At 43.9% G+C, this 14,351-nt stretch overlaps 1 protein-coding gene across 9 annotated transcripts in view; it reads left to right on the forward strand.

Moving 5' to 3' along the window:
* Positions 1-1,276: 1,276 nt before the first annotated feature.
* The window catches only part of MYH10 (myosin heavy chain 10), a 133,848-nt gene continuing 120,773 nt past the window's right edge, over positions 1,277-14,351 (forward strand). For 3 of the 9 annotated variants that reach the window (XM_019745121.3, XM_019745124.3, XM_019745122.3), the window contains exons 1-2: positions 1,815-1,950; positions 8,219-8,594. In XM_019745121.3, the coding sequence (XP_019600680.1) occupies positions 8,250-8,594 (345 nt within the window). In that variant the 5' untranslated portion in view covers positions 1,815-1,950; positions 8,219-8,249. Of the gene's footprint in view, positions 1,684-1,709; positions 1,951-8,218; positions 8,595-14,351 lie in introns of those variants that run through there. The other 6 variants (XM_019745123.3, XM_019745125.3, XM_074320490.2 and 3 more) reach the window with 5 other exon arrangements.

Genomic DNA, 14,351 nt, shown 5'->3' on the forward strand with positions numbered 1-14,351 from the left:
GTTTGTTTTAAAATTATGAAAAACCACCAGACTTTGGGCTGTTTCTGTGTGGATACTCTACATGTGGAACACTACATTCAGAAATGACTTCAGTGGCTGACAAAGCTGAGACTCAGTCAGGCGTTAGAGAGATGGTATATTTGGTCTCCTCTAAGAAATGTTTTAAAATTCAGAAGAGGACTACCATTCACATATTTTGTATTATTGTTCATTTGCACTCCATGTGCAGACTGCATTAAGGACAGACGTCTTTATGGAGCCAAGTCACAAGACACCTGGACAAGGGGCAGCTTACCCAGCAGGCAGGAGGGGGTGGGGTACCAGATGCACTAGGACAAAGGACAATACAGGACGTGATTCGAACTTCCCTAGGACTCTGCACTAGGCTGCATTGGAACCTTCTCTGAATTCCACCAACCCTTCCTTATCATTTCCTGCCTTGTTTTGTTTTTTGCTTTATTTACTTTTTACCACACTGGAAATTTCCTAGGCTTATCCACTTACATCACATCACACGTATTAAAATGCACCCACATCCAACATGAAATAACTACTTCTTGCAGGAAAATTTTTTGAATTTTCGTCATTTCCAGTTTTTGTAAGAATAAATCATTCATTTTATTCTTGTGACTTAAACTTTATTATATTTGTATATAATTATTTGTCGTTTTGCAGTTGACTAGTTTTTGCAGACATTTCATTAAATATTTATTAACTTTGATTTTTTTCAGTTTCCTTCCCTTATTTGGAGCCCTTTTTTTCAGGTCTCAAACGTCTGTAAGGGTTTTGAATAGCTTATCCGTCCTAAGGGGATATGATAGCCCTGCGGAACCTCCTCATAGCCCCTCTCAGGTAGGGGGCTCCATTTGATGAATGAACTAATGAATGAGGTGAATGAAGTCTTTTCCCGTCTTCTCTCCAAGGTGGGTTCGCTTCTTATTCTTCTGGAATCTCAACCCAGCCAGGAGGCTGGGTAGAACGGCCCCTCCCCTCGCAAACACCAAAACTGCGGTAGCGGAGGAAGACGCTGTTCAGCACCCGGCGCTCGGCGGACTCAGGCAAGGTGAACCGGAGTCCCAGGATGGCGACAGTGGCCGAAGCGCTGACCCCAGTCGGCTCCCCTCCGCCCCCGTCCCCCGCAGAGCCCGTGCGCATGGGCAGAGCTGCACCCCAGCCCTGCCTCCCCTCCCCCACTGCAGGTGAGCCGCAGAGCCGCGGTCCCCACCCCCCGCAGCCCCGGGGGTGACGTAAGGCCTTTGGACCGCGCTCCCGCCCCGCCCCAGCCGGCAGCGCCTGGGGCCGGCGACTCGGCGGTGGAAGCCGGTCCCGCTGAGGGACACGCCGGCTGCGGCCAGCAGAGCGGGCAGCAGGCACTGGAGTGTGTTGCTGCGGTGGCCCGACGCCAGGGCGAGGCGCATCCAGGCACAGATCCGGACATCAGCCGCGGTACACCTGCCCCACTGCCGGCACGGCCGCGGCCCTAACAGGGTCTGTATCCGCTGCCCCGCGGGATCACCGGGCGCCCAGCCAGCCTCAGCTGTCCATCTCCGCCTGAGCCAGCCAATCGCCCGCGAGTGCCCCGGCCGCACCTCCTGGAATCTATGACGGGCGTGCTCGGCAGCCTATGAGATTGAAGCCCCCGCGGCCTGGGCTGGGAGCGGGAGCCAATGAGCATCATTTCAGGTGGGTGGAGGGAGCGGACCTCGGGAAGGTAGCTTCGTTCGGGTTGCTAACGTCTTCCCTTGGAGATGGGCGCGCAAACGGACCAGTGGGTCTGGGGGCGGCGGTGACGGGCGTCGAGCTGGCCCAATGAGGGTGGGGGTGGGTGGGGCAGCTCCGAGCAGCAGTGCTAAAGGAGCCGGGCGGAGGCAGCGGTGGGTTTGGGACTGAGGCGCCGGATCTGTGGTCGCGGCTGGGGACGTGCGCCGGCGCCACCATCTTCGGCTGAAGGTGAGAGGTGCGCTTGTCCGGGTCCGAGTGCGACGGCCCGGGGAGAAGGGACAGTTTGTGGGGGAGAGAAGGATCCCAGGTTGGGAGACCGGGCGGCACTGGAGGGCAGGAACGGAGCCGAAGCGGGAGCCGGGGGAAGCCCGAGGGGGCTCTGGGCGGAGGGTTTGTGCTGTAGGAGCCGTAGATTCGCGCCGGGAAGGACCTGGGGAGTTGGGTAACGGGACCGCCGCAGTGGGTGGAGAGACCCCTGGAGGGGCGGGGAATGAGGTCCTTGAGAGTGAGACCCCTGCAGACATCAGGGCCCGGGTGTGCGGGAGAACGACCCCTGGGAGGCTGGAGATAGAGATCTGGGGGTAGAGATGTGGGGAGCTGGTACTCGGTGTGTGGAGTCCGTGGGCCGCGGGGTTGAGGTGATCTGGGACCCTGCTGGGGGTCTCAGGGTGTCTCGCGAGTCAGTGTCTGCCTCCCAGGAGGGAAGGGAGTCCTGGGCGGGCTGGAAAGCGCGATCCCGGTTGGGGGTGGGGGTGGGGGTAGGGGTCTCTGGACAGGAAGGGCCCCTGGTGGTTTCTGGGTGCGTTAGGCCGGGTCCTGCACCCAGGGTGCGGTAAGGGATTCGCCGAGGGCTCGGAAGGCGAGCGGCGCGCCCCGGACCTGTAGGCTGGAGGGGACCGGAGGGCAGGGGCTCTGCACCGCGGGGAAAGCGCGCGGCGGGTGAGGGTCTGAGGAACTGGCCTCCAGCGTGGGGAAGGTCGTGCTCCGCGGGTGCCCAGGAAGGAGGGCGGGAGGGGGCGTCTTATAACGCGCTCTGTGGGCCGCAGGGGCCGGGGGTGGACGCCGGGTGAGGCCCTGGCAGTTTAGGGGGGTGAGGCGGGAAATGTGGCGGGGGCGCGCTGCAGCACGGCGGTCGGGGGGAGGGTCAACCCTCGGCTCGGGATCCCTTTATTGTGTAAGTGATCTGGGAATGGCTCGCCGCAGAGTCTTCCTGGCCTTCTGCATCTGGGGTCATACCCGGATCCCATAAAATTGTACTAGAATGGGGTCGGAGGGAAGTTGAAGCCGCGGAGTCCTGGCGTGTACGGGGGCTTTGTGGGCCTGTGGTGGGTGGATGCGGCCCAGGGACCGCGGAGGCCCCCAGCCTGGCCTGCCTGGGAACTAGGGCCTTAGGAAGGAGGTTGGCGACTCGGTGGGTCTGAGCTCAGCTGGTGAGATTTGGGTAACGTGGCCTCTGCCTATGACCGTTATCTCAGTTTCTTAGGGCCTCTGCAGCTCCCTTCAAGATCACTGCGGTTGATGGAAGGGGGTGGGGTGGGGTGGGGTGGGGTAAGGGAAAGCAGGCGGGGTAGATCCAGACTGCAAATGAAACAAAGACTGCTGTTTTCGCTGAATAATATAATACTAAATATAATACTTTGGCTTTGCCGAGATTTTGCTTTTTAACATTGAAACTGAGGATTCTTTGAGACAGGCTTAATTATTCTTGATAGTATCTCACTCTGGAAAACTTTAATCTGTTTTATTGTTTTATTTCCTTCATCAATCTGCTTTTGTTAGTTATCCTTTTAGTCCCATGCTTTTGATGTTTAAATATGCCCTGTCTTGATTCTGGAAAAGTGGCCATTTTATGCATCTCCTTACTTCTGCATCTTAAATTCAGTTCTTCCCCTTGCTTATCTGGAGAAAGCATATGGTGTAATTGTGCGATACAGCACTAGCTTTTGCAGCAAAGGGATGTGACCCGAGAGCCTGGCTTTTTATTTGGGCTCCTTAGGGAAATCATTACAATGAAGACAGACTGGCTGGAAGGTGAGATGGAGGAAATTTTGAAGGGCATGTTGTATGGTGAAAGACTATATGCGACTGTGGTTTATGTACTTTCTTGTCATGTATGAAGAATTAAAATTCCTGGTATTACAGGTCTAAGTTTCAGAAAATAAGTGTTTTGATTCATTAACAATCTTGCACGTCTCTAATGTAAGTGACCTCAGCAGAAGCGTTACACAAATAGGGACAATTCTGTTTTAGTTTATCTGTCTTAGAGGGATGCGCTATCATAGGAAATTTGTTCATTTTGGTTTTGGCTTTTTATATGTAAGATATTCATAAAACTGAATTGTTTTCCTGTGCCCATACCTATAGTAGGGGCTGGGAGGCAGTTGAGAAATTTGCTGGGTCGCATTTCATTGGAAGTCAAAAGTGGCCTGGTGGGAAGGATCCCAGGGGTGGGTGCCCCTAAAAGCATTGAAGGGGACGGGGCTTTTGACTGTAGGGGGCTAATTCATACACAGATAAATGATTTAACTATAATTAGGCACTTATTTCAAATGATACCAAGAACCTTTGGGTTGTCTTTATGTCGCCTGCAAAGAGATTCCTATTTATTCCTATTTATCCTAAGTATAGGGTTCCCCCCCTCTATAAAATATACAGTATTTCCCAGATTATACGAGTATGTTTATTGGCTGAGCCTGTACTCTTGAAGCCATAATCGATTGGGTTTTCATTTAGTAAAGATGTGGTATGTAGTATACAATATGCCCTTCAAAATTGCCTCCCTTTTGCCTTCTATTGTTGTAGAAGGAACTCAGGAGCTGAACTCTGTTTAATCCCAGCTCTGCTATTTGTTAGCTCTGTGACATTAGGCTGGTTACTGGCTTTCTGTGTACCTCAGGTTTCTCATCTGTAAAATGAAGATGCTGATAGTACTTACATAGGGCTATTGTGAGGGATAAGAGTTGATATATGTAAACTTCTAAAATAGTGTCTGATCGTAATTAGTGCTCTATAACGACAGTGTTTGCTATTTTAAAAATTGTGGTATTATCCTTTCCACAAGGCAAAGCATTTGGGAGTGGTTCACTGTTAAATGCCAGTATTATCAAGATTGGGTACCAAATGTATAATAGAATGAAAAAAATACAACATATTTGGCAATCACAAGTGAAGAGTTAAAATGAACAAAAAACCTTCGCCGGCCTCATGAACGCTATCAATTAAACAACAATTTGAATACCTACTGCTTGCTAAGCACTCTGGGACAGTGCAAGGGAGGGCAAGAAGAATGCCAAAAGAGGAGTGCAAAATGTTAGGAAAAGGATAAGGATTAAATTGCCAGATTGACCTGAAAAAAACTTCTGAAAGGGTGGCGTTTGGGTCAGGATTTGAAGGAATGGTAGGTTTTTGGTTGCGGAAGAAAAGTTAAAGCTCATGATGAGGGTAGGGGCCACTCGCGAGAGTATTTGGTCAATAGGTAAAGATTTCCCTCCTTGGACCAGAGACTAGGCTAAGTGCTCACCCATATGCATAGCAAGGAACAGGAAACTGTCCTCACAGTGTTTAATTAGTTGTGGAAAACTCTGAGAAAGTAAAAGTAATTTGTAATCCATTACCCAGTGAAGACCCAGTGAATATTTGTTCCTTTAAAAAAAAAAAAATTTTAGCAAGTGCCTATAAATTAGAATAATATAGATCATTTCTAGAGCAGGTGTTTGAGTAAATTATATATTTATTTAAAAATTGTTTTATCAAATTGGTACGTTGTAAATTTATCAAACGTGCCTGAATAAAATTAAAGAAATGTGTGTATGCCTGCTGGCAGCAAGACACTTTCCTAAGTGTTGTGTTGGATATACAGTTTATACCTTACAAGAATAATAACAGTAACTTGTTATCATATTTTGTTATAATTAGATATTTTCTCTTAATAGAATGTCCTTCCTGAAGGCAGTGTGTCCCACTGTCTCTAAATTCATCTAGGATAAGTCCGACTTCAAAGCAATGCCTTCTTAACGGTGTGTAGCGCGTAAGTTGGAAGGATAGAAAACTTGTTAGCAATCCTATTAGAGCAGTCCCTAGAGGTAGGCTTTTAAAACCATTCTTCAGAACGTGCATGTGTCCATGAATATTTTCTGTAAGAAGGCAAATGCAAGTTCAGTTATAAAACATGTTAGCAATTTTATTTGTAAAAGTCTTAATGTTACATGTTTTGTGATTTTTTTCCATTTTATTTTGTGATTTTTTTTTTTTAATCCAAGTCTGTAGTCCGTAGAACATTAGCATATTCTTTAAATCAGGTTATGAATTAGTCTAGACCATTGGTTTTCATCCTTTTTTTCTACCTCCAATACCTGGGAGTAACAGTGGCTCACCATGGCAGCCAGAGAACTATGGAGCGACAATTCTCAAAGTGTAGTTCAAGGACCAGCAGCTTCAGCATCATCTGGGAACTTGTTAGAAATGCAAATTCTCAGCCTCTACCCCAGATTTAACTAAATCAGAAACTTTGGGGATGAAGCCCGGCAAGCTGTATTTTAATAAGCTTTCTAGTTGGTGCTGAGGCACATGCCAAAGTGTGAGAACCACGCTCTAGAGCATGGGTGTTTGTAATGCATGACATTGTAACAAATAATGTCTGAAGAGTTTTAGCTATTTGATTCTAGCAAATTCTTTTTAGGGGTGCAAGGGCTAGTATCTGTACCCACTATCAGTGATTAGTCTTTTGGGGCACAGGTAGATCCCTTTAAGAATCTGAAGGAAGTTATGAGTATTCTCCTTAGAAAATACACACACACACACACACACACACACACACACACACACGTACATTTTTATACCATTTCAGTGATTTCATGGAGTTTGAAATTTGTCGATAGACTCAAGGTTAAGAACCTTTTAACAACTTTGGGTTACTTTATAGTTAACCTTGCAGCCTTCTATCTTGCCTACAAAGAAGCCCCATTAGTTCTGGGCAGGGTTTCCAGGCGGGAATTCCTGCCCATTCTCAGGAATTTTTTTCGCTTTCCCGTTCCTGAATCCCGAGCTATAAACTGTTTTCTGTTCTCCACGATGAATCATTGCCACAGAGTGACGGCCAATACTACCAACCACCTGGGTTCAAGGAGCCGATTCCCCGACCAGCTTTTCTCGGGATTCAGGAATGGGAAAGTGAAAAAAAATTCACAGGTGGGAATTCCCGCCTGGAAACCCTAGTTCTGGGGGAGGGAGAAGTTGGGAGGATTTGCTAGAACAAGAATAGGCTCTCAGTTGGCTTCTTGCATTGATTTGGATGAAGTCGTGGAAACCATGCTTAATGAAATTTGTAATAACCTGGAATTTGGAGTATTCACAAAAGTGTTTAATGATGGCATTGGATCCCAGAAAGATACTGTCAGGCAGGAACGATGAGTCACATCAGAAAGGTGGGTGATGAATGTAAAGTCTTGTCATTTGATCCAAAAAGCCAATTGCACAAGTATAGGAGGAGAGGTAGCTTAGAGCAGCACGTATGGAGCTTTGGCTGACAGCTCATTATGAGCCAGCAGTGAATGATGCTCAATAAACCAGTTAGGTCTTGAGATACATACACTACTTGTAAAAGTCACAGGAACAGAGCTTCCCCCAGATTGTTAACGGCTTTTTTTCTTCTGCACTGGTCAGACCATATCTGGACTATGTTTGCTCCTGGGCCCCACACTCTAAAAGGGCATATAAGCTCATGGAGTCTCTTAGAGGTGAGAGCGCAGGGTAGTGGAATGAGTCCTGATGAATGATGGAATGCTGAAGAGAAGGCCGAGGGAGTAGGAGCAGCTGCAGGAATGGGAGTGGAGACCTGAATAGCTACCATCACATACTTGAAAGGCTGTTGTGTGAAGCAAGTTACGCTTGTCCTCTGTGGCCTCATTTGATCACATTAAGACCACGGGCCATGGAGAAGCCATAGGGAGACTGACTTGGGGTACTTGTAAGGAAGAACTTGGAGTCTGTGGTCCAAGGGTAGAATGGGAGGTGCATTTTAGACCTGATGCTTTACTCTTCTGCAGTCATGCTTTTTGTAGCTGTATCCTGGTAGTCACACTAATTTGGGTACCACTCTGTAGGCCTTTTATTATAAATCTGTTTTCTTTTTCTTCATTCTCTTTTCCCTTCTGAACTCTCTATTTAATTTGTGGTGAGAGCGAAAGAGAAGATGAAGAGGAAAAAAAGGCAAACTAGAACTTTGCTTTTTCTTTCTGCTTGTTTTTCAGCCCTCAGTAACTGAGGGCCCGCCTTGAGTGGTCTTCAGACAACCAGAGTCATAATTTGTGGTCACCCCTGAAATTTACCTTGCAAACTTGGTTAGTATGGCCGTGAAGAGGAATAGCCCAGCTCCTTAACTCAAAGATTATGCTTTCTGTTTACCAAAGGTTTTGTTTTAAGTTTCTTAGAAGAGTAAAGTGTGTGAATCATTTTGTATTTTTAAATATCTAACTTTGTCCTCCTCCTCTTCTCATAGAGGCAGTTGCTCTTGAATCCTTCTGTTTACAATGGCCCAGAGAAGTGGACTTGAAGATCCCGAGAGGTATCTCTTTGTGGACAGGGCTGTCATCTATAACCCTGCCACTCAGGCTGATTGGACGGCTAAAAAGCTAGTATGGATTCCCTCAGAACGCCATGGTTTTGAGGCCGCTAGTATCAAAGAAGAGCGGGGAGATGAAGTTATGGTGGAGTTGGCAGAGAACGGAAAGAAAGCAATGGTCAACAAAGATGATATTCAGAAGATGAACCCACCTAAGTTTTCCAAGGTGGAGGATATGGCAGAATTGACGTGTTTGAACGAAGCTTCTGTTTTACATAATCTGAAGGATCGTTACTATTCAGGACTTATCTATGTAAGTATTCCCTCTAAATAATCATGTGAAGTGGTGACTGGGAATTAATGTAAATTATATATACTGTCATCAAATGGGAATGTGGAATGCCCACGCTCTCTGTTTAACATTATTTCTCTCAAAGAGAGTCTCCTGCTTATCCAAAGTCTTGCTTTGCTTTAAATCTTAACATGTAATTTTAAATAATCCAGTCTGAAATCAAATATACTAAAATGGTATTTGAAGACTGGTAGTGGTGCTCTGGAGCATAAGATGGGGAACAGCATGTGGCCAAAAGACCAGGGCGTTTAATATGGGACTGACAGTTGCATTAATAGTAGGACACTGACAGCAAATTGGTAGGAAATCCAGTGTATATCCAGGAGTGTAAAGTGGAGGGGCTGCAAACTTAGAAGTTTCAGCAAAGAGCAAGAACAAGGTCACTGGGTATAGGGGAGTGGGAACGATGAGTACTGAGATTTTTGAGAGGAAACAGTGCAGGGTAAGAGTGAGGCCGGGGTTGTGCTGTGGTTAGTAGTTGACACATACGTGTATGTTGCAGTCGCTGATGTCACTGACCATGTAGAAGAAGTTACTGAAAATAATAAGGGATAAGGTGGAGAGGGACACTGCAGGCCAGATACTGACAAAAATCTAGAATGACAAGACAGGTTTGAAGGGATGGCACATGCAGGTGGCAATGATGTTAAGAAGGCGGTACAGATAGAACTTAGATTGAGAATGAGGAGTAGAGAGAAAAGCTGACACTGTAATGGGCTTTTTTTGGACAAGAATTTTATGCCAGGGTTATCATACTCAACCTCATGCATAATTCAGAACTTGAGCAGATCAGAACTAGTTTTCCTAGAGGAGTTAGTTGATTTAGTGAGTATCACCTACTGCTGAGGAGCGTGGTGAACAGGACAGGACAGGACAGGTCCCTGCCTTCATGATACATCCTATAAGGAAATGAAACAGACCTAGGGGATAGAGTAAACAGGAGAATGACTTTTCCACAGCTGGTCAGTGAAGGGCTCTTTGAGAAGGTAGCATTTGAGCTAGTTTCTGACTGATAGGAGGGAGCTAGCCATGGGAAAATCTGAGAAATGAATAGTTCATTCATGACCTTTGCCAGAGTCGTTTCAATCAAGCCTCATGCTCTCTCTTTTTTTTTTCTCTCTATGCGGTTGGATGTAAATTAAGAGAGTTAAGAGGTTGGGAAGGTGGCTTAAGGAGAATTGAAAAGGTTTGGAAAAGAGGAGAAGCCAAAGATAAGAAAACGATTGGAGTGTAGCATTGAGAATCCAGCTGAGACTGAATAACACCGTGTACAGTGACCACATTTTTGTCTGGCTGTGTGGTTTTGCCAGATCTGTAGGCTCGCCCCAGGTCTGCGAAGGCCTGGGAACCTGCTCACTGTTGCGTCTCCAGGGCTAGCACAGCTCCTTTCTCTTCTCTCCCTCGTCAAACAAGTAAGCTGCAGGTAATGGGAGTGAGAAAACTGGAAAATTAAGACTGTGGTCAGATCATAATGTTGGCATCAAAGATTTGAGCGGCAGATCTATTTTGGATGACACCTGGTGCAGTGACTTGCGAGAGGCGGGCAATGTGATGGCAACCAAAAAGTTGTGGAGAACTGGAGTGTGGGAAGGAGCCAGGCTCTATTTCTGCCAGTCTTCACCTTCATTCCCCACATTCCCTAGGTTCCTGCAACCAGGAGAGAAAAGAGAAATACAAAGGGAAGGAAATTGTGCATAAAAGAGAAGACAGTTTATTTTATATGTACCTTTCCTCATGATACTTCTAGGACTTTGCAAGTATCTTTTATTGAGTTTATCTGAGTTTTTCCAACTTAACTCAGGTATAATCTTAGTGAAGTTCTGAATTTCCTTTCAAAGCATGACCCCCTTGGTCTTTATAGAAGGAGAATCTGAGTTTTTCTCAAAGTATTAAGATCACAGCAGAAGTAAGGGTTTGGGAGGATCGTGTCTACAATTAGTGGGGTGGAGAAAGGGTTTCTACCTAAGATTCAAGTTGGAGCACTTGTTTAAAGAAATCTTATTAAGAGAATGGGACTGCGGATGGCCACGATTGCTAGCATTGTGATAAATGTATATTGGGCTTTGGAATTAACCAGTCAGTTGAAACTGATCATTTCAGGTGCTATGATACCTACACTCTTAATAACTTGGGTAGGACGTTTTTGGACATATTTCTATAGATAAGATATAATGTATATTAATTTAAATAAAAGTTAGGTTATTCACAGGTTTAGTTATTTTCTTTTTTTTAATTTTATTTTTATTATTATTATTTTTAAAGATTTTATTGGGGAAGGGGAACAGGACTTTATTGGGGAACAGTGTGTACTTCCAGGCCTGTTTTCCAAGTCAAGTTGTTGTCCTTTCAATCTTAGTTGTGGAGGGTGCTGTTCAGTTTCAAGTTGTTGTCCTTTCAGCCTTAGTTGTGGAGGGTGCAGCTCAGCTCCAGGTTCAGTTGCTGTTGCTAGTTGTAGGGGGCGCAGCCCACAATCCCTTGTGGGAGTTAAGGCATCGAACTGGCAACCTTGTGGTTGAGAGCCCACTGGCCCATGTGGGAATCGAACCGGCAGCCTTCCAAGTTAGGAGCATGAAGCTCTAACTGCCTGAGCCACAGGGCCGGGCCGGCCCCCTAAATGTTGGTTTTTAAGTTATCTTTTTGTTATTTTTAAATTAATTGCACTGCAGTCAAAGAATATAGTCCATATAATATTCTTTGTTTTTGTTGAGATTTGGTTTTGTGTAGCACAGTAAGTATGTTGTCCGTTTTTATGAGTGTTCTATATGTGTTTTAAAGAATGTATATTCTGTTATTGTTGCGTGTGGGGTTCTGTATATGGTCATTAGACTAAGATTTTTAATTCTATTTAAATCTTCTATAGCCTTACTAATTTTTGTCTGCTTGGTCTGTCAAATTACTGAGAAGTACCTTAAAATCTCCCAGTGTGTTTTATCAACTAAGTATGCATTCTTAAATAATATAGTTGAGTTTTGCTTGTTCATGAATTGTTATATGAATGAATCTTCTATAGCCTTTTGTATCTGTTTTTTTGTTGTTTGTTTGTTTGTTTGCTCAGCAAAGTGTGGTCTGTGGACCCCTAGGGTTTTTCCCAAGACCTCTTTAGGGGACCCATGAAGTCAGAACTATTTTTATGACTATGTTACTTGCCCATTTCACTGGGGACATTAATGTCAACAGTGAAAAGGCAATGATGGGGAAAACTGCTGATGTCCTCATGAAAAAAGCAGTGGCCCCAAGCTGTACTAGTGGTCATTTTATAATCCAGTTTCACTCAAGAATGTCTTTGATAAAGGAGGAGGAATTATTGATTTTATTAACTCTCAACCCTTGAGTACATGCCTTTTTAATATTCCATGTGGTGAAATGGTAAGTATGCATTAAGCACTTCTGCTGCCTGTTGAACTATGGTGGTTGCCCTGAGGAACAGCCTGAAGTTGAGTTGCAAACTTTTTAATAGAATACCATTTGCTGCTTTCTAATAGAATACCATTTTTATTTTATAGAATGACTAATAGATAAACTATGGTTACTCCCACTGCAGTATTTGGCAGACATTTCCTTGAAAATAAACAAAGTGAGCCTGTCACTTCAAAGAAACCAATAGATTGTATTTGTTGCCAATGATAAAATTTGAGTCTTCACATGAAAATTAGAATTTGGAGAAACTTTTTTCTACCTCTGAACTTGACAGCTTGTCAACACTTAAAAATCTTTCTGATGAGAGAGATGAATGATTTTTTTCTTAATGTCATATAGTGAACTGTTATCATTTGGAAGACTTGCATAATTCAGTGAACCAGTGTTTTTCAAATGATGTATAGATATTATAAAATCATGCATGGGTAAAAGATTTCATTTGCAAGATAGGAGAGTGGATTTTGATGAACGGAGTAGGAAAAGTTCATTAATAGGTTTTCAGAAGCTACATTGCATCTGATATTTAAGAAATGATTACTTGTTGAGTTTTGGTGTGGTATCAAAGAAGAATATCCACAATTACTTGCAAAGACTGTTAAACTACTCCTTCCTTTCCAACTGTATATCTGTGTAAGGCTGATTTTCTTCATATGCTTCAATCAGAACAAAGTATCACAACAGATTGAATGTAGAAACAGATAGGGAAATTGTGCTGTTTTCTGTTAAGCCAGATAATAAAAGATTTGCAGTAATATAAAAAAGTACCATTCTTCTTACTTTTATTTTTAGAAAACATAGTTATTTTTTACAAGAAATGTTACTTACATTAACATGTATTCATTGTTATTTAAAATAAATAAATATACATTTTAAAAACTCAGTTTGTTTGTTTTTTTAAAGATTTTACTGGGGAATGTTGGGGAACAGTGTGTTTCTCCAGGGCCCATCAGCTCCAAGTCATTGTCCTTCCATCTAGTTGTGGAGGGAGCAGCTCAGCTCCAAGTCCAATTGCCGTGTTCAATCTTTAGTAGCAGGGGGCGCAGCCCACCAGCCCACTATCCCATCCGGGAATTGAAACGGCAACCTTGTTGTTGAGAGCTCTCATTCAAACCAACTGAGCCATCTGGCTGCCCCAAAAACTCAGTTTTTATATCTATATTTTACATATAAATACATAAAACAAAAGGTCTTTGGAGTCTTTATATGAGTGTAAAAGGGCCCTGAAGTAAAAAAGTTTGAGTATTTTGTTCATTTTTGTTTGAATGTAATATTCCATTATAATATTTTTGACCCAATTTTTTTTTTAATCCAAATGTTTTTGGACATTGCTTTTTTCCAATTTGGAAACTGGAACATTATGAGCATTGCTTACGTGAATAGCATTGCACATGTACCTAGTGTACATAAGCATGCCTTTTTGTAAGGTGCAATTCCTGAGTGAGAGAATATTCATATCTTTTAACTCATGTCTTCAGTCTTTTTAGATAATGCCTGATTTAGTCAGAGTTCAGCAGGAAACAGAAGGCTCTCAAAATAGGTATTTTGAGAGTTTAATAAGGGGACGATTTACAAACCCGTGGGTAGAGTATGTAAAACAAATGGGAGTCGAGCAGTATCCAGCACTAGTGATACAACTTGATTGCGAAAGAAACAATAGGAAAGAGGTTACCTCAACTGGGAGAAGGTAGCTGTTGTGAAAAGGGCTTCCTGACAGGAGTTGTAGCTTCTAAAGAGGGATGCCCACAACTCATGACAACTGGCAGGGAAGATCCTGGGCAATAAATATCCTGACTTTATTCTCCTCCCACCCTCAGTCTCCTGCTAATATCTCCCATTAACCTAACTCAGTTTGAAGCCAGAGAAGAAGGAGTTTGATGATACATTTCTTAGGGTCAGCTCCATTTGAACTTGAATTTTGTCTACAACGTAAGGTAGGGACAAGATTAATTTTTTTTTCCCAAATAGTTCTCCAAATTACATAGTGCTATTTACTGAATCAGTCCTATCTCTGCTTCTTTGAAGTGCTACCTTTGTTATAAACCAGGTATTCATAAATATGTTGACTCCCTAGTCTGTTTCATGGGTATATGTGCCTGTCTTTGGGTCAGTAGACATTGTCTTAATTATTTCAGCTTTACACACACACACACACACACACACACACACACACACACACACACCAAAAACCTTACTGGAAATTTGATTGGGATTTTGTTGATTCTATAGATCAATTTGGAGGAGATGAGATCTTTACAATATTTGATCTTGTAGTTCTTTGCTATACCCATTTATTTAGTTCTT

The sequence above is a fragment of the Rhinolophus sinicus genome, chromosome 12, assembly GCF_057876585.1.
Source record: "Rhinolophus sinicus isolate RSI-liver-muscle chromosome 12, RSI-T2T, whole genome shotgun sequence".
Taxonomy (NCBI): Eukaryota; Metazoa; Chordata; class Mammalia; order Chiroptera; family Rhinolophidae; genus Rhinolophus; species Rhinolophus sinicus.